Source organism: Vidua chalybeata, chromosome 1, assembly GCF_026979565.1.
Source record: "Vidua chalybeata isolate OUT-0048 chromosome 1, bVidCha1 merged haplotype, whole genome shotgun sequence".
NCBI lineage: Eukaryota > Metazoa > Chordata > Aves > Passeriformes > Viduidae > Vidua > Vidua chalybeata.
Genome location: NC_071530.1, coordinates 131,289,604 through 131,316,426, shown reverse-complemented (window position 1 = coordinate 131,316,426; position 26,823 = coordinate 131,289,604). Strand labels below are relative to the sequence as shown.

At 35.8% G+C, this 26,823-nt stretch overlaps 1 protein-coding gene across 1 annotated transcript in view; it reads left to right on the top strand.

Moving 5' to 3' along the window:
• The window catches only part of STK3 (serine/threonine kinase 3), a 129,105-nt gene that overhangs the window by 34,468 nt on the left and 67,814 nt on the right, over window positions 1–26,823 (top strand). Inside the window, exons 7-8 of the mRNA XM_053951610.1 lie at window positions 23,066–23,203; window positions 25,093–25,218. Coding sequence (XP_053807585.1) covers window positions 23,066–23,203; window positions 25,093–25,218 — 264 coding nt within the window. The remainder of the gene's footprint in view (window positions 1–23,065; window positions 23,204–25,092; window positions 25,219–26,823) is intronic.

Sequence of the window (26,823 nt, the reverse complement as noted above, 5' to 3'; positions counted from 1 at the left end):
CTTTCAGTTTTCCAGTGTGCTTAGCATAAAATTTTAATGAAAATTCCCGTGGCATGGCTTAGTCAAAATATATAAATGGACTAAAAAGAAATGGTATGTGAGTTGTCCTCAGACACTGAAGACAAGTTTAGAGGTTTCTGGTTGCAAAACATATGAAATATAGCATGTGATATTTTATTTATTTTCTTAAATTGCAATCAGCAGTTGATCGCTTGACTTTACCAGACTCAGTGACATTTATGGAGCCTCCTAGGGAATGATGTGCCATCATGGCAGCATCCAGTTTCCAAGACTGGACAGCTTACTATGCAAGGGGATAGTATGTTTAACATCAGCCTATTTTATGTGTAAGAGACATTTGTAATACCACTGGGAATGTAAGATAGGGAAAATACCATTTGTTCTCTGGCAAAACTTACTGAAGATAATAAAAAGTTTCTCCTTAATATTCCAAGAATATTTTCAAAGAGGTTCTGCCACATGGCTTCCCAAACAAAGGATTGACAGATCTCTCTGGTTTCTTGAACTCTTTAATGATATGACATTAGCATTGATTTGCTGTGAAAACACTAGATTACTTGAGGTGTGCTCAGTGATTAAATTGGAGGAGGATAGCATCCTATTCCTGTTCACGTTAAAGGTTTTGAAAAAGTCTATAATCTGATGTATGTAATTGTTGTCTTCCTCTAGGTATTGCTTTTTTAATTTACCCTCCTTTTTTCTTGCATCTCTCTAGCTTGCTTTTTTTTTTCTGGTGAAGAGATGGCTTGAAAGTTCATGTAACAAAACTGTTGCCATATAAAAACAGTGCAGTTAAAGAGTAGTTGCAGAATTTAGCATACATGTTTGACTGTGGCTTAGAGAATGCATTGTCACTCCTTCACATCACTAGAATTTTCTTTATGTCACTAGAAGTTTTGGAAGTAGAATAAATGTTTATTACTGTTAAAATTATAAATTCATTACATTTTTAAATTATATTGGGTTTGCTGGTGTAAATGTGTTCAAAAAGGAAATGTTAATCTGTCATGTGTAATAAAGTAGCAGAAGCAGAGAATATTTGAAATTTGTAATGGAACTGCAGTTTAACTTGAATTAAATGGAAAACATTTATTGCATGTTTCTAAATGAGGATTTAATTAAAATTAAATTAGTGCATCTTTTTAGACTTACCCCTGAATAGGAAATTTGAGACATGCTTCGGTTGATGGTTGGTTTTCTCTGACTTTGATTAATCACTTTCAAAGTAAGTGGAGGATCAGTACAGTAATTTCATAATTACACACAAGTGAGTTAACTTGAAACATTTAACTAAAATAACTGTAAAGGGAGTTTGATCTTGGTTAGTTTCATATAATGCTGTGCATCTTCTGTGAGTGATTCAGATTCTTAGCAGTGCTAACCTGAAAAAGGGACCCATACCATGATGCTACCTATTAATTTACAAGGTGCTTCAGTGGTAAATGTTGGACCTGGCAAAATTATTTTTCTAAGATGTTGGAACAGTAAACAGAGGTTGAATGAAGCCATGAAATTAATGGAAATACTCTTGATGACTTGAGTGAGCACTGGCTCAAGCCCTAGGACCTGTAAGCATTGCTGAAGATTATTTGATAGAACTGTTAATGAGGGTAAAGCCCGGAATGTGTTTGGCAGAGGTAGCATGGCACAGGATAACAGTATCCACTGTGGCTGAGCTGGCTGCTTGCTCCTGGGCAAATGCTAAAAGCAAACAAGCAAACAACCTTTTACCAAAAAGCTTATTCAGAAGTTTTAAATTGCTGTAGATTTGCTCATTTGTGATGTAAACATAGATCAGAGTGCAAAGCAAAATTATTTTGCAACTTGAAGATCTCAAGAAAATTTTATTTGAAATAGGCAATTTGTCTCAAGAAAATTTTGTTTGAAATAAGCAATCTGTAGTAAATCAAGATTCATTAAATTTAAAATGACAATTTCAACATGAGAAGACTTTTTATTAATGAGCTTTATAGCCATTGTTATTTAAAAAAAACCAACTTTCCATCATTTGTACATGTCATTGTATGCTGAATTTATTCACTTTCTGTTTAACCTGCACTGTGGATGTGGAAAATAATTCAACAAGGTGTTTATGCACAGATTTAGGAGAATTTATTTTATTAGCAATTCTGTAATACCTTCCAGGATATTGTCAAGTATACAACTTTAAAGTGAAGAGCTATACATATTAGCTACAAATATACTTTAATTTCTCTTTACTATTATCTTTCAAGTTCTAGGATTAGCACTAAATATACAAGGTTAATTTTTATTCAGTCTGGCAATTGGCTTCATTAAAGAGGAGGGAATCTGTATATTGCTTATAGTTGAAATGTCTGTTTGAATTTTTTGTATACAACTAATGTCTTTTTAAGCCAAGAAAGAACTCAGTAAACAATTTTAAGACATTTTTGGAAACTTGAATTAATGTTTATTTATTGAAGTGAATTGTGTATGTTTTTTGTGTATGTGAATTATGTATATTGAAGTGAATTATGTACTTGAAAAGTGTATGTTCAGTTTTTCTTAAATATGTTTTCTGTCAGTATAGCTAGTTGACCTGGAGGAAGTGCTTTAGAGACTTGACTGCTGTATAGCCAAATTCTTAGCACATGATTACAAGTTTTAAAAGCAGAAGTATATTTACTTGGATTTTAGTTATAGTGATATTTGATTTTTTTTTTAATATGTGGGAGAAAACCGCAATCAAATTAGGAGGAAAATATTAAGCTTCTGTTGCTACTTACCAGAAGATTTTTGTATGCTTTGAGCCTATACTGGTTGTTTACTTCATAAAGAATCTAAAAAATTGTTTCGACTGGGAGGCGGATAAAATTTGGAATGAAGAAAGCTTATTAAGACTGCATGTACCCTGTTTCTGTCATGGTATTATATTGCCTTAAAATGTACACTAGGTAATTTTTAAGGAGGATGATGCATATTTAATGAAGAAATTTATTTATTTAAAAGGAAGGGTTGCCAATCAGTCTAAATCTGCTTCAGTTAAAACTTGATGGTCTAAAGACAACTTATAATCATTTTCTTGTTATAAAGTATTGTCAAATTTGTAGTAGTATCAGTTAAGTTTATGGAAACTTTGTTTTAAGGTGGTTTAAAATAGAAGTAAATCTTTAATTTGTATTTGATGGCACCTGTTTTCATTTTGTTTCCCTGGCAACACCAGTGGTATCAAAAATTGCCCGTAGACCACCCTGGTTTTAGAGAAGAATGAAATCAGCCTGGCTTAGCCTTTGATTTTACTGACTAAATAATTAGACAAAGCTTTAATACACAGTCAGTACTTTGCAAACTAATTCAAATGATTTGGGTATACAATTTGTGATTTTTTTTTTAATTAGAATTTTCTGTACTAATGCCAGTTTGTATTGTTCTGCTGTTTTTAAAATGCATTGAGATACAGGAATTCTTTCCGATACACTGTCTCAAAAAGTATGTTTGAAAGCTATAATAGCTACCTGCAGAAAAGTAGAGTAAAAATTCATAGTTTTTAGATAACACAATCTGTCTTCTTTTAAAGCTGTATGGATCCAAGGTTTTCTTCCAGATGTAAATTGTCATTATTTGCATTCCCATAGGAAACAAAGGCAACATGAGTGTTACCTCCAGATTCTACTTTCGTCTGTGCTTCTTTACTGTGTCTGAGAATTCACCTTATGAAAATTACATATATGGTGTTCCAAATGCCACAAATCTTAATACATTATCAGTTTGTGTTTCAGAAACACAAACATGGATATAATTCTTCCAAATATTCCTTATTGTTACCTACTTGCCTGAAAAACTCTGCCTTACTGACAGAAGCCTTGTCTGCTGTGAGGAGCTCCTCCTCTGAGCTCCATGTTATACTGTTGGTGATTAAAAAAAGGAAAAAGTCAGTGTTCTGGTGGAGCAGTTCAGATTTATAGTGATAGTTACAGGAACACTGGAGAGTCTGGAAGTTTAAGGTGTCTTACATTTTCCATTCTCCCCCAGAAACTCTAGAATAATTTTGGAAGATAATGAAGTAATCTGTTCCCAGAAAAGAGTACCTCTGATGGAGTTCATGGGTACCTGTGGTATCCATGTGTCCTGATGCTGGGACTAGAGGCATTAGAGATGGCAGCCCAGTATTTCCTCTACTGCTGCTCCTTTTCTCATGCTGTGAAAGTGTAAAACAGGTAGCATCAGCCAGCACAAGTTTTGCTGACAAACTGAAATACATGTGTTCAAACAATCATCTGTTTCAAGTGGGATGTTCCTTGAGAAATGTCATAATCATGAACTCTAACCTGGGACAGAGGGCACGTATACACTGGGAAGGTACATCCAGCCACAAGTGAACTTTGCCTGTACTATCCCCCTTTCAGTTTTCTCCAGGACTGTCTCTGGAGCAACTGTGTGCATACTGTAAATGTCTTGCTTTTTGTTTGTTTCTCTGAATAATATGACTAATTTGTGCAAGCTGTGTTTTTTGATATTTAAAAGTAGCTAGCATTTGATTCTTGGTGGTGAAAATGAGCATATGCAAGTTCCTAATTTGTAAAACATGCTGTTGTTAAACAGAATAATTAAATTATTTAGAGAAATTGGCACAAAGTTTCTTAGAACTTGATCCTTCTAGCAGTTGTGTGAATTGTCATGTATAAATCATGACTGTGGAGCAACTGGTTGCATTGCCACTTGCTTGGTGTGAAAATATGTGGAGTGTGCAGTAGCTGGAAGGTTCTTTTTAGACTGGAAATACTATGGTAAGCTGATGGTGCTTGAGAAAGGTCTTACTGCTGTAGACCTGGGTGAATAGTAAGACAGGCTAAAAGCCAGAGGACATGTCTGTCTGGATGGGTGTTGAAAAGTTGGGGGATGCTCCCTCTGACAGCCGTGCTGGCTGGGGGCAGGACGTGAGGTGGCTCCAGCTCAGGAGCAGTACACTGCCCTGGCGTGCCTCTGTACCCAAAGTAATGTACCCAGTCTTTGAGCTTGTTTCCATGTCTACGTCTCCTCGTGTGAAAGATGCCTTCTGTTTTAGGCTGTAATTCACAACCTTTAGTACAGAATTCATTCACAGTGCCTGGACTGAGTGTGGACACAGAAGTGCATTTCACCAAGCAGCTAAAGCATATGCCACAGGATTTCTGCTGCTGGCTTGTTGATTTTGTGCATGTTCTGGTTAGATGAAGACTCAGTTCAGCATTAAGTTAGCTGATGCAAAATTTAACCTATTAAATTGTTTTAAAGTAACTTAACTGCAGTGTTTCTGGTCCCGCATTATGATTCCTAAAGCTGCTTTAATGTTGTCTGGAAAGAACTTTGATAAAAATCAACTAGACTAACATGCCCATAATATAAGAGTTTGTTCTTGACCCCTTTGTAATTATAGATGAAATCAGTGAGTATAATGTTCATTTTCTTAAGTCATTAATTCATATATGTCTTCCAGGTATTGTTTCATGCACTGAGCATGTTCTTTTCCTACTGCTTTTTAATAGTCTTGTTAGGATGTTACCTTGATTCCTTACTGGTATTCAGAAAATAAAAACATTGTTGGTTCAGCTTTCTTTCACACCTGAAGGGAACCTTCTTTCCATAAAATTAACCTTTAATGTTAACAGAAGAAGAAGGTGTATCCTGAACATCATAATTACATTTGTTACACATTTAATTAATGACAGTTATCAGAAGACACATGGTGAGGAGAGGGAGACTGCCAAACCTGGCATTGACACAGGAACTTTTTTTTTTTTGCCTTTTGTAACCCAAAACTTTGATCAAAAGATGCTCTTGATGCATGTTGCTAAATAAATAATTTTTGCACTCCAGAATTTCAGCAATTGACAAAAGTCTCCACCTTTATTGATTTCCTTTGACAGTTATATTTATAAAAATAGCCTCTCAGAGTGACTTTAAAGGCAGCAAACTGGATTACTAGGGGCCGAGACATCAAATCTGGAGCTAAAACCAGGCACTGAAAATATCTTGCTTTCTGTTTAAGTTTGAGAATTGTTACCTAGGTTCTGCTACTGTAGTGTACACACAGGATGATTTGACTTCTGCATTATTCCCTTCCCTAGCTTTGTTTTGCTTTCATGATAGGAATCAAAAACTCTATCATAATTTCATGATTGCTATGGCCAAGATGGGGTTTAGTTAAAAGAAAAATGTATTTAATTATTTATTTTTATTTCACTACTTATTTATAAACATCTGGGGAATTTTAGTATTATGTTTGTAAGAATTCTACTAGACTTTTGACATTGAAATGGGAGCTTTTGGTTGCTATTGAGGCTTCAGAATTTATTAACAAATTCATCTGTAAGGGAAATTTGTTTAACAGAGTAAAACATTATGTTTCTAATGCCTTTGCATTTCAGATGGTGATGGTTTAAATTATGACACCAGCCCTGTGCCTTAGGGCTTGCAATTCTGTAACTTTTTTCAGATGCATCAACTAAGCATTGCCTAATTTGTTATGAAATTGGAAGAAAAGTTGTTCAATAATTCTTACTATGTTGTGCTGCTAACATCTGTTTCCCATAAAATACTGGTAATATGATAAGAATTGAAAGAATTGTGTGATTACTAGTTTCAAATAACCATTCCAGTGATGATCAACCAAAGATGGCTTTTCTTTCACTGAGGGAGTCATTTGAATGTATGTGGTGTTAAGTCCAAAAGGCAGAGAAAGCTAATGCTGGTGGGGTGATATGCAAAGCTAAGGTGTGTTGGTTTTGGATGCTGTTCTTTACAGAACCTCTGGCAAATTTAGGAGTTATATGTTTTCTATTCTTAAATCTATCATTAAGTGTATTTATAATTTAACTAAAGATATTTATTGAGTATTCACTAAAAAAAGGAAGTTAACTTTTTGTTACAGACAGTTTAAATATGTGTGGTTGGATTTTTTATTTTTAATTAGTGTTTTTAATATATTTGAGAGTAGTGGTTCTCAAAAAAAAAAAATTGTGTCATTTGGCAGGTATAGGGATCCATTCTAGAAATTGAAGGTTTTAAATGGCTCTGTTTAGAGCCAGAGTAATGGTTTGCTGGTCCCCTACCATAAGTTAAAGCCAAATTTTGAAACTTAGTCTACATTGTTTAGGTCAGGCAAGATGTGCTCAGGAATATTCTTTCTTTTCCCAATTTCCACATGAATTTTCATCTCTTCCACGTCCTTTTGTGTCCCTGGTGCTTTGGTCAGGCAAAGGGGAGCTCTCCAGCATGCAAGCAGAGAGGAGATAAGTCAAGTCACAGGAGTGAAGCTTGGCAAAGCCTCCTTGAGAGATTGGAGTTCTGTTTCACAGAGAAGATCAGAACCCAGCCATGACGTTCCCCTCACTGGAGAAGCCTCTGCTTGCAGATTTTTCCATAATAGTGGTTTCACTTGTATTTTGCTGTCTCTGCACACCAGCTTTTTAAAGGGAAAAACCAGTGAGTTCAGGGTGTGCATGTGAGTAGCTAATGGATGTGACTGATGTATTTTGACAATTCACCATTCCTTAACTGCTGTACCTTGTGCTCATGTAGCCTAGTTATGCTTCATCTCCAATACAAACAGCCTTGCGAGGGAAATACAAGCAAATCTTGTTCAGAGGCAGAGCAGTAAGTTTTAAAAACTTACATCTAGAAGATGATAAGAAACCTTAGTATTTTCAGACGAAAATGAGAATTGTATTCTTTGTATTTTTCCCATGGTTGCAAGCTACTTCCAGACATGTGGAAATCTGCCTCCATTGAATAAAGATGAAGAAAACAACAAATTTTTATTATTACTTGTTTTTTTTTCATATCTATATCCATGGAGTTAGTTCTTTGAGAGGAATATATGTGTATATATAAAATCCATAAACATATCTCCAAATCTTTAAAGAAAAAGCTTATTTTTTTATATGCAGGAATATATATTTAGATATTGATGATCTCTCAAAGAGCTCTGTATAGATACACAGGCACACAGACACAGAGAAGTTCTTTCATTCTATAAATTTGCAAATAATGCCCTGTTAAAAGTGACTCTTTTCAGTCGTGCAGAAAATGAATGTTTAATTATTTTTTAGTGTCCATGTTTAATAACACTTGGAAGGCATTGTTTGTTCAGCAGCTTGCAGATGTCTCCTTGGTGATCATGAGTGCAAACTGTTGATTTTTATATAGCCCTTCACAAAATCTTTATACCTAAGAGCTCCAGTGGACTTAAAGTTGTATCTAATACTAAACCAAGATACTCTCAGTTTTCACTGCCAAGGATGGATTCCCAAGTGATGCTTAACTACTGTGTAGAAAATGAGTCTTCTTATGCATTTTCTGGATCAATTGGATGTCAGATAGGTCATTTGGAGTGGAATTAGGCAGAGAACCTGGTAAATCATCCTGTATTTATCTGTACTGCTGGGCAGATTCACATGAAAACTTTCAATTTGTCTTTTTTTTATGAAAAGACATAATTACAGGCATTGAACCTCTGAAGGAATTTATCCTGGATTTATCTTGTCTAAAACTTTTGCTGCTGTTTTTAATATCAGCTTCTTAGTTTAATGTGTGTTTGAATTACAGCTCAAGCAATTGACCTTTCTCTTTATATTGTTGTCTTCTAAATGATTACCTGTGTCAGTCTAATATAGGCATTACATAGTCTGTAATAGTCCCAGCAGTCGGTAACAGGTATGTTCATAGTCCCTGTCTTATTTTTCTGTGTAAAGAAAAGGTGGAACAAACTCGCATCTCCCTTTCCTTTTGTATGTCAGTTGATTTTGGCTTGATTGTGGAGTTTGCTACTGCTTAAAATAAAGGCTTATTTAAAATAAGTGACTAATTTCTACCGCGTGAGTGCTCTTTATCCTGGTTGGGTATCTTGTTTAATCATCTTTATGCCATTCCTAGTTATGTTTTCATATTCTCTTTAACTTATGAAGGCCAGTTTCCTTCTTCAGTGGGCATATCCATTTATGGACAAAGAAGATAATTTACTAGACATGGGACTTGGTGGTGGTCTTGGTTATGCAGTGCCTGGGGCTTTGCCACGGGAAAGGCTCTTTGGAGTGTGCTGTGCTGCTTTCGAGTCATTGTTTCAGTCCATCACCACACACAGTTCCTTGTAAGTAGCCAAGAGAAACTGCAGGAGGAATGATTAAAATAGCACCCTCTGCACTTTCTGGTGTTGCTGTCTGTTCTAGGGAAACCTTTGCTTTATGATTTGCATTCAGTGCTTTCAGGTTGAGTGCTGTGTCTTCAAGCAGTGTGCCCAGCATTTCTCTACCTGAAGTTTGAACCAATAGTCTTCAGCAGCTTTCCAGCTCTTGCTGTCTTCCAAATCAGTGTCTCTCATTTCTGATTTGAAATTGGTTCGGGTGCACTGTGCAGTTTGGTGTTCGGCTAAATATGTAGGGTTGCAGAGACAAGACATAAGCTCTAAATACCGGGCTAGAGGAAAAGAGTGTTCCTGAAATACATGGCACTCTTAATGCAAAGTTATATGATGGCCCTGTTTTATATTAGCATATTGCTTTGGCCTGGGTGAGTGGCCTGTATGTCTGGAATTTGCATTCACCCTGCGCTAGCTGATGGTGATTTTGAGAATCTGTCTGAGGCTCTGGTTGCCTGGTATAGCTTCAGTCTTTGTCCTGTTCTAACAGAGAGGACATCTACCTCACATCATTCACATCAGAAACTTTAGACACAAGAGCTCCTCTGTGGTCTGAGGACACTATATGTAGAGATGACCAAGAGGACTGATATTGTGAGAGGGATTGTTTTTTCCCAGGTGACGATCAGTCTCCTGAGAAAGAAGTCAAGTGAAGTTCAAGTCCCTGTGAAGGTCTTTGTTCCTTAAGCTCAATAGTGTAATATTTGTCAGGAATAGTTTCTGGCACTTCTCAGGAAAACGTGAGTCTGGAACAATGCTTCAAAACTTACCCTTTGAAATAGAGGACTTCCAAAGGAGGTCTTTTTCCTTGGAAATCCACAGGAAATAATGATTCTTCCTGTTTCACGTCAAGCTTTTTCTTTAGGATTTTTATCACTTGCGTTACTTCTCCATGTTTTAGCTTCCATGAGGAACTTCTAACTCAGTCCTGCTCTATTTGAGTGCTAGGAACCCTGTTCAGCTAGGAAGTGTTCTGGAGCATACTTGAAGTATTCAAAAGCCATCTGGGCATAGTCCTTGGCATCTGCCTCTGAGTGGTCCTGCTTGGTTGGGAGGATTCAACAAGATGACCTCCAGAGGTCCCTTCCAGTATCAACCATTCTGTGACTGTGGTGTCTCTCAGAAATTCTTGAATCTGCAGTCATTTCCTTCAACCTGCACTTTTTAATAATTTTAATTTCTTTATTGTTCACCTTGGATCCGAGGAGGAATGGAGGTGTTTGATTAACTTTGTGACTCTGTGCAGACGTTTATAGGGATTAGATTATTATTTTCTTATGCTGAGAATCTACCAGTTGATACTCTTTTCAAATTGCATGTGTCCCTCAGGTAACATAAATGTCATTCATGCTTTATTTTTCTACTTGCTTAGGAATATTTCTTGCCTCTATTGTCTCTGCTCTGAGGGAGCTTTCTAGATACTCATAGGCTGGATAGAGGAATTTCAGTGAAGCTGCTTGAGTGGAATGAATACATACAATTAGAGCAAGAGAGAGAGATACAAGATCTTCACCATTTTCAAAGTGTACCTTTCTTAGATCTGCAGAGCCTTCACTTGGTGGTTGCATACATATGTTGTAAACTATCCTGCTATTCAAAGACTATTCAAGCAAGATGAATCTTGAAGATGCTTTTTGGGATGCTTCATGTGCACTATGCAGTTACTCAGTGAATAGTTATCATATTGTTGGTGGAGCCAGGAGTATGATTGCTAACATATCATTTGAAGAGAGAGGAAAGGCCATTTACATGTAACCGTATATGGCTGCCGTGTCTTGAAGAACCTTTGCATTCAGAAATCCTTTCCCCTGTCTGCCCTGAGGTATTTTGTATAAACTGGGGACAAGCAGCTAGGAATTAAGGGTATGATATGGCCCATTTATATGATATCAGCATTTCTGGTCAGTGCTTCAACTATTGCTGTATTGTTTGCATACTTGAGTGATTGCAGCAGCCACATTGCTAAACTGTAATTTTTTCAGCAATATAAGCTATAGATTTTTGTTCCCTAAGCGATTTGTGAAGGAATGTTATTTCTGTGTGTACCTGTAGTAACAGGGCTTTGCTTTCACTTGTTTTTTTTCCCTGCAGTGTCAGTCATTGTAGAAAAGCTATGATACATGCTTTTTAAATGGAACAAAATGCAGTAGGCTAAACCAGACCCTAGCAAAAATGTAGAAAATATGATTAGTAATTGTTTGGACAGGGCAGTAAAACACAGACCAGAGACCCAACCCCAACACTTGGGAAATTTCAGAAAATATTCTAGGCTAAATAATGTGGGTGTCTTGACTCTAGATGCTTGCTATTTTTTTCATCTTCTCTCTTCAGGTTTGTTTATAATTTGGTTTAAGGAAAGGAAAATAGATGCAAGGCCAGTTCACATTGTTGCAGATCTTTTCTCTCAGTGTCTGTATACCTTTCTGACTTCCAAAATATCTTACGCTATGACTTTTTTTCCTTAATTATTAAGAATTTTTGTCTTCTATGTCCTTGATATCCTGTAGAGTGATACCATGTAAATACAACTAAGCAGTTTATCTGCATGACTTCCTGCAGGGTGTGCAATTCCTGTAGGATGTGCAGTATTTTGGAGATGACCAAGTCTAGTGGACATCTAATTAGCACTGGATGCCATTAGCGTAATGCATTTTAATTAATCTGTTGTTTTGTGCTTTGTTTCCTCTGCTGGGTGAAATTTGTTGGAAGTGTAGCAGATCATATTGGTAGGAATAAGAGGTGGATATAAAACCATGAGTTTATACAAATAATTACTAATTTGTATAGTTCAGGGTGTTACAGAATAAACAAGTAATGAGGCTACTACTTTATAATATGCATTACATTTTATTTTAGCAATTGATAATAAGGCTTGAGAGGTGGATAACTTCTGGGAAAAAAAAAAAGATGCGAAGGTCAGGCAGACATGATTAGAAAGAATATCACTGACTGATTTGCAGTCAGGTGCACTGAGTCTAAACTGTTTTTTTTATTTAATAACATAGATCTTAGCTACTGTTTTGTAGCTAGTGTTTTTGTCAAAAGAGAATCAGCCCTTGATCACAACTAAGGCATTAAGAAAGACATATTGTTTATTTCTTTCTTGGAGATAAGCTTGAGGGTTTTCCTACTCTGCTGGAACTAGTTTCTCTGCATTATCAGTAAAGGTTATTGTATGGCTAATTACATGGCAGTTCAGGTTGATTTGAGAATACAGATGTGTTGCAGAAATAGAAGAGGCTTGTTTTTTGTACTCACTAAATCTAGGGTGCTATGTTTTTCTTTTTTACTGTGGCATGTTCAAATGAGCAAGCTTGAAAAGGTTAGTTAGCCACTGGGGATATTAAAAATAAAGTGGAAACGAAATTGTTTGTACTACTTAGAGTATTAAAAATGTATATTTTTAAACTAAGTAGAGAAAACGGAAACAACAAAAACTTTGAATCTGTTCGTATCTATCACCTCAGGGTGGAAAGAGGTGACTTTTAAATGAGTACATTTCAATATGGGAAATCTAGAAGGCATGGAGAAAAAAAAAGGTAGTTTTTAGCTTCAGTTTTGTGTTTGATGTAAGTCAAAATGTAATTCAAGCAATTGTGTTCTGTAGCCACTGTATGACCTACCCAGCGGCAATCAGCCTCCACCTTTAAAAAAAAAAAAGCCAATTGGCCTGTGTTTAGCTTACTAAATGTCATCTGGATTCAGTAAAATGCAAGTGACCTGCATTGAATTAGTATAATTGTAATACAAACAGAACATCTCATAGTTTTGGTCTCATACAGGAAAAGAGAAAGTTGGAGAGATTTTTCAGTTTGATAAATAAGACTGAAGATACAGAGTTAACTTTGGCTCGCAGTTCATTTTACTTTTTACTGTCTCTTAAAAAAATACAGCTGAATCTTGTGTGTACTTTTTCTCTTTGAAATATTTTCTGGTTTTGGAAGATTCTTCCTGAGGATGTATGTCATATCACTTATTAAATCATGAGCAATTGTTACCAATTCCAGTTTCCGCAGACACAATGCTATTTCAGAGATTTTTTTTTAATTGATTTTCCAAGCGTGTCCAGAATTTGCTATATTGCTTTATCGCTGTCATTTGGTAGCAGTTCCATGCCTTTTTGAATTCCATGATGTAGTTTACATTTTTTACACCCTGTTACAGAGTGCAGCGCTTACACATACCAAGCTAACATATAGTGCCTTGAAGAACTGAAGTATCAGCTCAGGCAGTATATTTGAATTTTAACTCTGACTATGATCTTATACTATTCAGTTTGGTTTAAAAGGAGTGTTAGTTTTTTAGTATTTATTCAGTTAGTAATTATGAAAGTAATACTATGCCGTGGTTGTACTTCTCTTTTCATTTGGATATTCACATGTCCAGATTTTAGTTTGTAATGCCTCTCATTGCATCATGGCCTATGGAATAGAAAAAAGTTTTACTGTAGCAACTAGATTTCCTGACAGGAAAGAATGTGGCTCTTACACGAGATAGCAATGAAATTTAAGGTTCTACAATATAAATGACATTTATTTGAAACTAGTAGGGAGAATACTGGAAGCACTGGCAAGGCAAGGACAGTAGCACTGGTTTTTGTATGTATCTGGTAGCTGGGAAAGCAACACCATTGAGTCTTCTATTCTCTCAGTACTTTGAGAGTCAGTGGAGCAGAAACAGGAGAGGTTTTCATTCTTCCCTTGAAGGTAGACTGTGCTTTAAGATGTAAGAACACAATTACTCTTTCATAGACTACCAAATCTGTAATTAGTTGTTTTCATTATGTCAGTAGAATGTTGGCATTTAATGTCTGGAATTTTGTAATCTGTCAGTTTAATTTTAGTTCTTAGTTTGCACACTGCAGGTGAATGAATTGTTTTGCTTTGTGCTGGTGGTCAGTTTTTGCTGTCACCTGTTCATCTGCTGCCATTGTAAAAGGTGAAGTAGGAAGCAGCAAAGCTCTGTTGAAAGGCATTGTTCCTTTGTGTTTCATGTTTCTTGTGTTAAACATGGTGATTCTGTTGCTGTACCTATAATAATCCCCCCCCCCCCCCGAGCCTTTTTTTTTTTTTAACTTTATTTTTAAACTTAATTTTATATGAGCACAGGGCAAATGGGAAGGTGGTGGTACTGGAAAAGATCTTCAAAACACATGCCCAGATTTTGGTAATGACATTCTGAAACTGTGTTTGTTTATATTTTTTTTGTAGAATAAAACAAGTTCTGTAACTTCTTGGATCGTTTATTGGCAACTTTCCTACCATGTAACCTGAATATTCCTTGTTAAAATTTAAACTCGTTAGCTCCTCTTTGGTTCTTTATAGACTTTGTCCCTCTTTGAAGTGGCATTTAACATGTTGGTGACTGTTACTGTATCTCTCACTGTATCCTCCTCTTTAAACTGAGCAATCCTAATTCATTCAATCTTTTCTTGCAGAGTGTGTTTTTTAAAAATCTAAGCATTGTAGTTACTCTGTTTCAAACCATCTTAGGTCGGTTCACATGTCTGAAAGTTTGATGCCTGAAACTGAGCACAAAACTGCTGCTGGAGGTCAAACATACCCCAAATAAAGGAGAACTACCACATATTTCTTGAATGTCTTCTTTCATTACTACTGTCTGTGGTTATGTCAGAGATTTCACATTTAATGTCCAGTGAGTTTACTGCAGCTTTTTCTCACAAATATAAGTTACTCACTCCTTGATTCTTCTACTAGTAAATATAATTGCAAATGCAGTTTTTCCACTTCCTGTCTCAGTAAATGTTAGTATGTCTCTGGATGTAATCATTGCCTCATTTTTTCAGAAACTACAGAAAATACTGTGGGAAGAAGAGAAAATATTTTTTTTATTATAGTAAGCTCTATTATTGGAGTTTTCTTGGAGGGAAAGTAAGTTTCGTATTCTGGTAAAAACTTGGAGCCTTCTAGGCATAATGTATATGAATTTTCAGGATAGTACTGAATCAAAATATGGTGAAAGAAGACTAAATTAATCACAAGAGTATTCCCTGGATTCTGTCATACTGTGTGCACTTTCTGAACAATTTCCTTGTTCTATAACTGATAAGAAAGTAGTTCAGTGCTGAAAAAGTTGTTCAGTTTCAAGTTCATGTTCTTGATCTCCCATATTCTGTGACAGGAGTGATAGCAGTGATTATGTGATAGCAGGATGCTTCTGGCTGAGAGGTAGGCTGTTCACAAAGACATCTTGTCTTTAGATTCCTGGCCACCTGTGTGGCTGGTAGATATCCTTTAGGCAGTGAGTTGTCTAGCTCTTGAACAAGGATCTGTCATAATGTATAATTTAGTCTGAGAGACTCTAAGTGTTGAATTCTGAGGGTTTGAATTGAATTGGGCAGTGGCCTGAAGTGGCCTCATCTCTCTGTTACAGTGATTTTGATTTCCTCACAAAGAGGAGGTGTTGCTCGTCACTATCAAAAGGACATTTTCTCCTGTACAAGAGTGTTTAAAAATACTTGCTTTTCCAAGTCTATGTTAAGTAAAAAATCACGTAGAAGTTTAAACCACTACAACAGATACTCCTTTCTAAACTAAAGGTAGTTTAATATCTAATTTTTTTTCCTATCTCAACCCCCTTACTCGCAAACACTTCCTCCCCTCAAATAAAACCTTAAAAACCCCACATATACATACATGCAGTGCACCCTTCTTTTCTTTCTCTGTCTGATAAAATGAATCTTGATCACCCAGTGCTGGAATTGAGGGTACTTTTCACATTAAGAATAATGAAATAAATTTCAGCTCTTTTAGGTTTTCCTTTTGGTGAATGAAATTATTAGAAATACTGTCCTAGATGGTGTCAGAATGCTGCAGTTCCTTTCAGCTGTTTGAAACTTCTGTTTTTTTGGTTTTTTTTTGTAAGACTTGCTGACTTTCAACTGTTTTATTTTCCACTAGTACTTAGATTTTTTAAGTCATCAGGATTTAAATTTTTTTTATTTCCAAGAACACTAAAAATGTGTAGGCTTGCCATTATTGTGGATATGAACTTTCAGTATAACCTTTCAATAAAATGTTTAATACTTAGACTTTTTAGTACCTATAAGAGGTTATTTGCAATTAGGTATTTTCCTCTGAAAATTCCTGTAGATGTCAATTAAAATTCAAAACTGATAGCTGACTGGGTAGCTTAAACACAAAATCTTGAGTAGCCTGAAATTATTTTTGTTTTCACTTGAAAAACTTCACTTATCTAAAACACTTGTCCCCATCACTCCAAAAACACCCCAGGGAAAAAAAAACAACCCCAGTGAAGCCAAAGAAGGGTTCAAATACCTTCACAAAACTGCAGATTTTTCCATGCTTTGTTTTTCATTTCTACAGTTTTGAAAAGGCATTTGTTGCCCTGCTTTCGAGGATCTAAGTTGAAGGAGGAAGGAATTTTGAAGAGCAGGTTGCTGACTGTGTCTTCTTTCTGTTGAAATGTCACTGACATCAATGACTTGCAGCTTGCAGATGAAATGGGAACTTGAATGTTACATCTCTAAACTAAAAGGACAATCAATGTTCAGCTGAATGGCAGAATTCAGGAACTTCTTGTGTTGAAGAACTGAGCTCAGGAAATCAAAGTAACCCTACTCAATTGGACAGAGAAACTGAAACTGTTCCATTTCAAAATAGAAGATGGAAAGTTGGGACAAAATAATAGTAAAAAACTACAGGCAAAAGTAATAGAGAGTTCCCCAAATATTATTTAAATATGTTAGAATAAAACCTGGAGTAATATTGATAGGTCTGCTGGGCTTGAAGGGAGAGGGAGAAGGATGAAGCAAACATAAGGAGGTCAGTGCAGATAAACAAAGTTCTTTCTTTGCATACAACTCCATGAAGTAATATGTTGAGCAGCTTTCAGATATCTTTGGATAATACAAGTGATGGGTTGTAAGAGATCAAGACGCTTTGGAAAATGAAAAAATAAATAGATAAACTTGTAAATTAATCAACTGGTAGTAAGTTAACATGCTGAGGTGATAGTTCTGGGAGCAGATTGGTGGTAATAAGTATTTTTGTTACTCATCTGATAAAATGGTTTGATAATGAACAGGTATATATGCAGATACCATGATCCTTTTAGCTGAGTTAGCAGGGGGAACTTACTCTTTATCTTGATAATTGCATAGCAGCCAGTACAATAAATTCTGTCCTTTAAATATATCAGTGGAGGATATGGTAGAAGTTAGGAAATGTGATGGGACTTAAAAATCAGTTTTCTAAGTAAGCGTGTTTAAAACCAGTTATGAAAGACCCCAAAATGAATGGACTTATGGTCATAGAATGCTAACTTGCTTAAGCTGCTGTCACATAACAAATGATCTGTAATATTCTTTTGAAATTGAAAGCAAGTTTTTAGCATCAAAGAATATGTCAGTTTGGAAGGGACCCACAGGGTTCCTTAGTCCAAATCCCACCTTAGGAGGAATAGTAAACTCAGAAGTGAATCTCAAGGCACCGGTCTGTGGTGTGACAGTGCTAACAAGGCAAGGATTGATTCTTTTCAGTAGATTTGCAATTGCACTTACTATTGCAAAATGTTTGAGATCAGTATCTTTACATTCTTGACCTGTTGTAATGCTGTCAGTATGTTATAAGCTTACTAGCAATAATAAATATGCAGGTCAATGTAAATAGCTTATCTTTCAATAACCCATCTTTGCTGTAAATCATGAGAACAGTCTTTCCATTATGTATCTTTTCTCTGTGTTTATTACATTATTACTTTACATCTTAAGTGAATTATACTTTGATTTGATCATCAAAGGTCATTATTCCAGAGGGAAGCTTATGACAGTGGATGGTGGTTAAGCCACTGGTAAGAGTTGTGGTTTGTTTTATTCAGTTTGGTTTTTTCCCTGTGGTGTTTTATTTTATTTTTTAAGTGCTCCTAGTGTTAATATATGTAATTTTATAATAAAGTAATTTAAATGTAATTTTAACTTCTGTAGTATTGTGTACATGGTTTAATCAGTGGCCATTACTAAAAACTATACAAGTAAGCACAGTAGATTGCATGTTAAATGTTACGCATATTTCCCCTCATTAGGATGAAAAATTTTGTCATTTATTGTTTGTCTAGAACTTCCCTGAACTGAAGCTTCACTTATCCCTTTCTGCATTTAATCCCGTATTGATAATTCTAGTAAGAATCAACTTGGATCAAGTATGTGATAGATGTCTGATGGAACCAGACCTGTTTGTAGTTTTGCACAAAAGGTGTGAGTACACTAGATGATCTTCATCAACATCTGTGTTAGCAGATGGGAGGAGGAAGCAGTGATTTTTAGGATGCTTCTAACAAATAAATCTATTATCTACTATGAAGCAGATTATGAACCTACTTTCTTGACTTGAAACACGTGAGATGTTGTTCAGTAACTTTATTTTTCACTGTGTTGCAATATTGTAGTTCTGAATGAATAAAAACAAAGCAAACAGGAAAACCCCCCAAGAAGCCACACCAAGAAAACATGCTCAGCAAAGAAAATCCAGTGTAGAACCTGCTAGTATTTCACCCTTCTCCATGCTGATGTTTCATTCTTAGATAGCTCATAACTCAATCAATGGTGTTTTAGTAGTCTTTTTGAAAACTATTCAACAAAGGAGGGAGGTTCTATGATGTGTATCGCAAAGAAGAGAAAAATGTGTCTTTCAGGTGATTCTTTGTTTCCAAAGTTACTAAAATTTTGCAGTAATCAATATTTAACTCTGCCAGACTTAAATAGGCTTTTGTATTCTGAAATGTGTTACTGAGTTTAAATGTTTTGGTGTTTGTTTCCTACTGTAGATTGCTGAACTAAGTAGTATAATTTTGGTTCGAAAAACTATGAAGTCACAGATGGATGTCATGTATCCTTACCCTGTTTATAAAAAAAATTTTCTCTGTAGATTCTAGCAATGAAGCTTCACAGCATGAAAATTATAAAATCACCACAATATAGAAGTTTTTGTTGTTCTCTTCAGCAGCATTTATGATACTGGGTAGATTTTCTGCTTTTTATTACAAGTAACTTATTTTAGCTAAGTAATAGAGATAAGTTATTCAAAGAACTAAAAGCCAGAAGACATGGTACCTCTACAAAATTGCTGTTGATCACTTAATGTGTTTGTGGGCTGTGTGAAATACAGATATATTACCCTGACTGACTAGAAGAACAGATATACAGATATATTACCCTGACTAAGCTGCAAGGATTTTCTGATTAGGAATTTCCATGTGCAGTATATGAGCATCTCATTTTTCTTTTGGCGTTTCCTAATTCATCATCATCCCCATAATTACATTTTCACGCCAATAAAATTGTCTGTAAAAGAACCTTCATACTAAAACAACCCCTGTTTTCAGCCTGGACTTAATTTAAAAATACTAGGCCCTTTAACAATAATAAAAAGAAAATCCTGGGCTGACTTGTGCATTTCTGCTCTCATTTAAGACCTGGTTCTCAGTCTGGTATTCAACTTTGTTGTAACTGCTGGTGATTGAGCATGGAAGTGCTACCAGGGAACACATATGGTAGAAACTGTGCTGGATTCAGAAGTGCCCCCAAAAGCTGCCCTGGATGATTTTATCTTCCCCAATCTTTCATCATGAAGATATTATAATCTGCCTTGAATTCTGATTTCACTGCAAGGTGAAGGATTTGCCTCAGACCAATGTGTGAAAGATTATTCAAAGCAGAATTGGGCTCAAGGTTCAGAGGGAGAAGGACCAGTTCAGGACAAACTTGAAATGAACTCTATATTATAGGCAGGTGAAGACAAACACAGATTAAGCTGATCCTTCTTGCATCTTTCAAAATTTCTTTCTCTTTTTAAAGATGATTGAATGGTTAAAAATGAAGACTGAGTCAGTTTTACAATCTAATTCTTTGGTTGTATATTTTTTGTGTTAATTGTGTAAGATTTGCCCTTCTGTCTCAGAAATGTAAGGCAACGTGGAAGGTGATGGTGAGGGTGGGAGAGAGAAAAGAATCAACCCCAGCTCTTTATAAGTATGTCAGAACCTGCCCCATCTGTTGAACAATTTCCTCCTAACATTTCCTGTAGCTGGAACTGCCAGTTCAGCCCATCTAGTTGGGTGGATAGCAGCTTATATTTGGCATTTCTTCTTAGCAACATTTGCCTAACACTGGCTGTATGAGCACTGTCCTCAGCCCCTCTGTGAGAGCTACACTAAAATGAATAGCTGTGGGAAACTTCTGAGAAAATTACAGGTGGAGTGGAGGTAAAAAAAATACTACAAGTAATAGTTTGGGAAAACACAGGGACTGGAGAAATCTAAGGTAAGATGAAAGAAACATGAAAAAAACCCAAGTATTTATTGCTTCCATTGGCACCCAAAGTGATTGAAATAGCTTAGTTTTGTTTTAAAATAACATATAGTTATTTTAGGATAAAAAATACCTTTTGGACAAGAAGTGGAAGCAAAAATGAGGAATAAGTTTTTGTCAGATGAGTGTTTTATTCCTGGAGATTTGGGACTAGCTTTATAATTCACCAGTGATTGCTTTGCAAGCCTCTTGAAAAGAAACAAGGTAGTTGAAAGCTAAATCATAGACTGTTTGGAAAGAGGAGAGGAGCTTAACTTTTCTGCTGAGAAATATGCAAGCCAAAATTAGGTAGTAGAGAGGGAAGACGGAATTGAAACCTAGAATTTTAGGTTGGTTAATAGAATGGAGTGGTGAGAGCTGGAGGGAGAGGTACATGCTAGCAAGTGCATGGCATAATTGCCAGGTTGGACTAAACAATAAGTAGTTTCTGTATGTTTTCTTGTATTACAAAAATGCATCTAATTTTTCTCTTCAGCTAATACAACTCATGTGACACAGTAGGATTTAAAAAAGCCTACAGTTTAGGCATTACATAGATATACATATTTCAATGACTGTATGAAGCATAAGTGTGGATTTAGAACCCTAATACTTGAATATCTCCTTTTGTGGCTTTTGTTGCCTGTCATAAAAGAATGATTCACTAATTTCCTCTTTGTTCTCATTATCCTTTGTGAATCATAAATAAGTCAGTTCTTTGCTGTGGTTCTTAACTGCTGTGTATTTGATGAAAATAATTGGCCAAGGCAAACATTTTTCCTAGAACTGTGGAGCTGAGTAGGACTCTGTAACTTAGCTTTGCTTACCTGTGGGGAGAGAGGTCAAAGTTTATGATCAAAGGGGAGGTACCCATTTTGACACCACATAAACAGAAGTTGGTAGTCTTCTGTTACAGCTGTGTGTTTTCAGTCACTACTGCGGAGTTAGCTGTTAAGAGTAGCTGGAGATAAGATCAAAAGTCATCAGTTCAAAGTTCAGAAGATATCATTAATTTCAAGGACAGAAGCAGCTGAATTTGTTAGCCACTGCTTTTTGCCAGAAGCACTTCACTTGTACTGACAATTAATCTTGCATCACAAGTGAGTTAGATAAGGCCAGTTACTGAGAGCCACGTTTCCTATCTGAGTCCATATACTTGTTTGGCATGCCTGCCCACTGAAAATATAAAGCTGCTGTTGTAGCATACATTTTTATTAAACAAAATGGCAAGTTTTGTAAATGTTTAGCAACTATTCAGTACTGAATTAATTTTTCATTAAAATGTTAGTAAACAGCTTTTACATCATTTTACATGGATTCCACTGTCCTTCAGAATATGAGAAGAATTTTCTGAGGAGGGTTTGAATGAGTTCAACCAACCTTCAAGGCCAGTCAGAGTTCTTTATAAGCTATGGATAAAATCTCATTAAGTTCTCTCTGCCTTCTGCCTATGTTTCAGATACAGGCTGAAGCTTCTAATACTTCTAATATGTTAAAAGTGTGCAGAATCAGTTTTTTACCCTTTTCTGGGTTTGTATTTCTGCCTGTGCTCATAGAAAAACAAATTAAGAACTTTTACTCCCTGTGAGTTTGGAAAATGTGGTTGAATTGAACCTGAGTTTAGAAGTCAATAATAGCCTGTTGTTCTTGTCAATAGACCTAGTTCTGAATAGTGTGTTGCTATCATGTCTAAGTCTTAAATGATGATATTGGATGCATTTATTGTGTACAAAAGTTCAAAAAATGTCATTATTTTGCAGTCTGTCCGAGTTGCATGGCTGTTTTTCCCCCCGCTACAAGCGTGTATTTTTAGTTAGAGGAAAACCTGGAAATAATCATATAAAAATGGCACAATACATGTAATCTTAGAGTAGGAGAAACTTTTTTTTATATAGGATGAATTTTTTTTCCCAGTTGAAAAATCTGTTTGCATATGGTTGTCAACAGAAGAAATTTTTGTTATATAGGTAAAATGGTGCATTTTCAATTTCATGTAAGTTTTCAGTACTGTAAGACTTGTTACTTGATTATTTTGTCATATTTTAGTGTTACCTTAGGTCTTTTAGCATGTGTATCTAAATCTTACTTCGCCAAGCAAGTTTTAAAGCTCTATCTGATGAATGGTGAGTGCAAAAGGAAATAGCAATCCTCTCAAATTTCCTAAGCAATTCTCAAATAAAACTAAGTTCACTTAAGAAAGGAGAAGGTGGGCTTGACTGTTCACAGCAACTTTTATATGTGTGTTGAAACAAGCAGTGCTGTCATTTCTGCTAAGAATTTCTGCTAAGAATATAATAATCTCTTCAGATTGATGAACAGCAGTAGATTAAATAAGGAGTCTTGTGCTCAATAGGGTACAGTTTAAATAGAGAAAATCTAATGGGAAGTAGTTATATTAGTAGCAGATGGATTTACTTTCTGAATCTTGATCTGAGTAGAAATCTTTGCATACTTAAAATTTGTCTTTCAGATTCTTAGCCTGATAAGAAAGGTGGATAAAGCAATTTCTTTTTTATAACTTGGCTTCAGCTGCTGTGGTGATGTGTTTTGTTTAGACTTGCTATTGTTTGATATTTATCTAGGCCATTTTTATGATTCCTACAAATCCCCCTCCAACCTTCCGGAAGCCAGAGCTCTGGTCTGATGAATTCACAGATTTTGTGAAGAAATGCTTAGTGAAAAATCCTGAACAAAGAGCTACAGCAACCCAGCTGCTACAGGTCAGTATTTAAGTTACTGAGGAAAAGTGCATTTTATGTTTGGGGATTTTTTTCCCCCCTCAAACCCAAAATGTTGTGAAAATTTATAAGGGAAATCTTACTTTAACTATTATTATGCCTTATTTCTTTTTCACTTTGTAGTCTTTTCTCTGTCAGCTCCTGTATCTCTGCCCCCATTTTATTTCTCTTCTTGCTGTTTCTAAAAAGTCATTGCTTAAATTGACTTAATTAAATAGTTAAATAGTTTAGGGCTGATTCTTGCTATTAATATTGGATCCTTGCTTTGTGATTAGAGGCCCTCAATAGATCTCAGGATTTATACAAGTGTTTAGTAACAGAACTGAGCCCAGGTTACCCCTTTGTGTGGACCATGCATGGGGTATATTCAGTCTTTCCTTCTGGTCATGTCAGATTGAGCAGGCAGGTGGCTCTGTGTGCTGGAAAGGTGTGATGCAGATGGTCACTATCATGAGTTTATTCCTGGGCTAAGTTCAAGCCAGCACTTGCCTGTGTGAGCCACAGTTGGCAGTGTGGACCTTTGGAGCAGGGCAGGGTATGCCAGTCTCTTGCTTCCTGTATTACTCTCCTGCTAGATTTATTCTGTGTTGAGGTAGCAATAGCAGCTGTTAAATTCTAAGTTCCAGTGAACTCCACTACAAAGAGAACAAAAATTTTGCAAAGTAGTTTTTGGTAATAAATCCATCAAATTGGTAGATCATGCTATGAATATTTAATAAAATATGAAAATGTAGACCACGAGGTAAGTAAAAATTGAAAGTTATAAGTGTCTGTGTGATGTATGAACCAGTACTTGAGACCTCCAGGATGTGAAGTTCATATGGTTAGCTGAACACAAACAGCTGGATAGAAGAGACTTGAATTAATGTGGACAAGTAAGGAGAAACCAACAAAAAAAAAAAGCTTCAGTGTACAGTTTCTTTCCCATGCTTACTGACCAGAAAACCAGCTACTGTGTTTGTTCATCAGGAGTCTGTGTTGTCTTTTTCCCCAGCTGGAATTTGGAGCATACATGATGGAGCTGGAGGTGCTGTGAAAGTGTTTGAGTAGAAATGAAAGTACTGCTTGTGAGGAGAGGTCATGGAATGAAAAATAGTAATTGAATTAATATATCAAGGGAGAAGATAGATAATAGGTGTAGTGCATGAGGCTTCATCAATTCTGTTCTTCATGCAACAGTTTTTAAATATTTAATAATATTTTTCTGAGGTGCTTAGTTACATTTTGCCTAAATTGTACTTGCATATAATGATGCAAAACCAGATTTTTTCTAACAATTTGCAAAATGTACTAATGGTATCATGTACATTGTCTTAAATGAAGAAGCAATGTTTTAAATTACCTTGAATTAAAAATTAAACTTCCTGCTAAAAGTAAGGGTTTTTTTTTACTGGTTCCTCTTTTCAGCATCACAGATCAAGAAATATTTTATGACATTTAAAGTATAGGTATGTTGAAGTAAGCAGCCACAAATGCTCTGGTTAGAGCCGCTAATTTATGCTCTCAATTTGTTAAGATTGATTAAATTATGAAACTGAATATCTGAAAACGTTTGGTTTTCTCTGTCAGATCATCACCACTCTATTTACAACTTTCTGCATGGTTTCTTTGGAAAATTGTATCCTCAATCATGAAACAGTTACTAAGTTATTACATTGCCCAAGGCTTACAGTTATTAAAGTTAAAGTAAAATTTTAGTTATGAAGCAGCTGAAAGATACTGTATGTTTTGTTGGTGTAGATTTTGGTTATTGTGTAATGCATGATCTTGTTTATCACTGAAATCTGTGGTGTTGAATAAGACTTGTAATTAAATCTGAAGCACAACTGCTTTAATGATATTACATATTTCAATGTTTTTTTTTCCCCCAGCATACGTTTATTAAGAATGCTAAGCCAGTTTCAATTTTAAGGGACCTGATCACTGAAGCAATGGAGATAAAGGCAAAACGACATGAGGAACAGCAGAGAGAGCTAGAAGAGGAGGAAGAAAATTCGGTGTGTACCCATTTTTCCTATAACCACCTATACTTTACAGATAAGTTGCTAGTTTTTCCCTACTTACTGTAGTTGTGTTAAAAAACTTTTTTTTTTTACCAGTTTTCTTTGTATTTTTAAGCCTATGAATTCTTAGTATTACACTGTTTAATTATGAGTAATGCTGTATAAGCCAGCTTTCAGAAGTATTCCATGAAATGTCTTAGTAAAAAAGCTTTTCTAGGAAGTGGGAAAAGAAGCTATGTCAACTTCAGCTATTCAGATTAACATTAAACCCCCCAAAATTGTTTGAGGTTCTGCTTTCACAGGTGGACTTCTAGACAAATGGTTTAGTTTTTAGTTCAGGGCACTTTGCTTGGTGTTTGGGTTTTTTTTTTGTTAAGTCTAATGCACGGAATATTTAATGATGACACTCAGTTAAGCAGTGATTGCAGTGTGGTTGAAACAAGTAACATAAAAATGGTGATGGCATTTCATTCTTCAGATGACATTGTCAGCATGTGTTTGAGGAGAGAAACAGGCTGTGTGATAAGTAGGTTGCATTTAGAATTGTTTGGCAATGTTAAGAATAAGTCTGTGTTCCTGGCATTATTACTCTTCCCTACATAATTTATTTCAGGTTAGTCTTGAGCAATGCAGCAGAATGTGCTTCAAAGAAGTGTATTGCCATACATACAATGTATGGTCATTCAGAGTTATTCAGAAAGAACACAAGAGAAGATGGAGACTGGAATGTTACAGCTTTGAGCAAACAGAAACGAACAGTGCAGTAAATGCAGTTTGTCCTATTGCAGAATCCTTGTTACAGAGTGCCATGTGATGATCTATATATACAGATACTTTTCGAGCAGATTCTGTGCAATTTTTTGTATCTCCAATAATCAATGTGGATGGCTGCATTTTTTTCTGTTCTAAGAGTTCTAAGAATATTGATAGCTTGGTTTTATAAAGCTGATTTACTCTGAATTGTATTTGCTTAGTCAGTAGTAAACAGGCAGGGAAGGCTGAGATTATTTTTTTTTACATTAGGAAATTTTGCTCTGCGTGACTTGACATGCAGAGTTGATGTTTGTGACTTGATTTACTGAATAGTTTATTTTTGAATATACTGATTTATTACTGACATAAAAATCTGATATCTTCACTAGCTTGCTTTTATCCGTACTATTACCTTCTGAACTAGAGATGTTAAATGCTTGGGCAATGTTGATGTCTTTTGCATTAACCAAAAATTAGGCATGACATCTGATTACTTAGTGTGAGGTTCAGATCACAGTGCCAGGCACAGTCCATGCCAGCTAAGGATGTGATGTACACCTCCCTCTCCCACTACTGCATGGAAGGGTGTAACACAAGTTTGGTTCGCCTCAACTGAGGCAGCATTTAGCAACTCCTCATGGTTCTTGCATGGGTACAGGTGTCAGAACCTAACACTGCACTCCCCACACTGCCACCCCCTCAAACTCCTTCCCTTCTTAGTTCCCCAATTTAATGTTCAGTGTAAGAGAACCTCAAATCCAGGATTGAGGCAGCAATCTGTTACTTGTGTTACCATTGTAGTAGGGAATTCTGCCATGAGCTTTTGTGGTGCAGTAAGGGAACAAG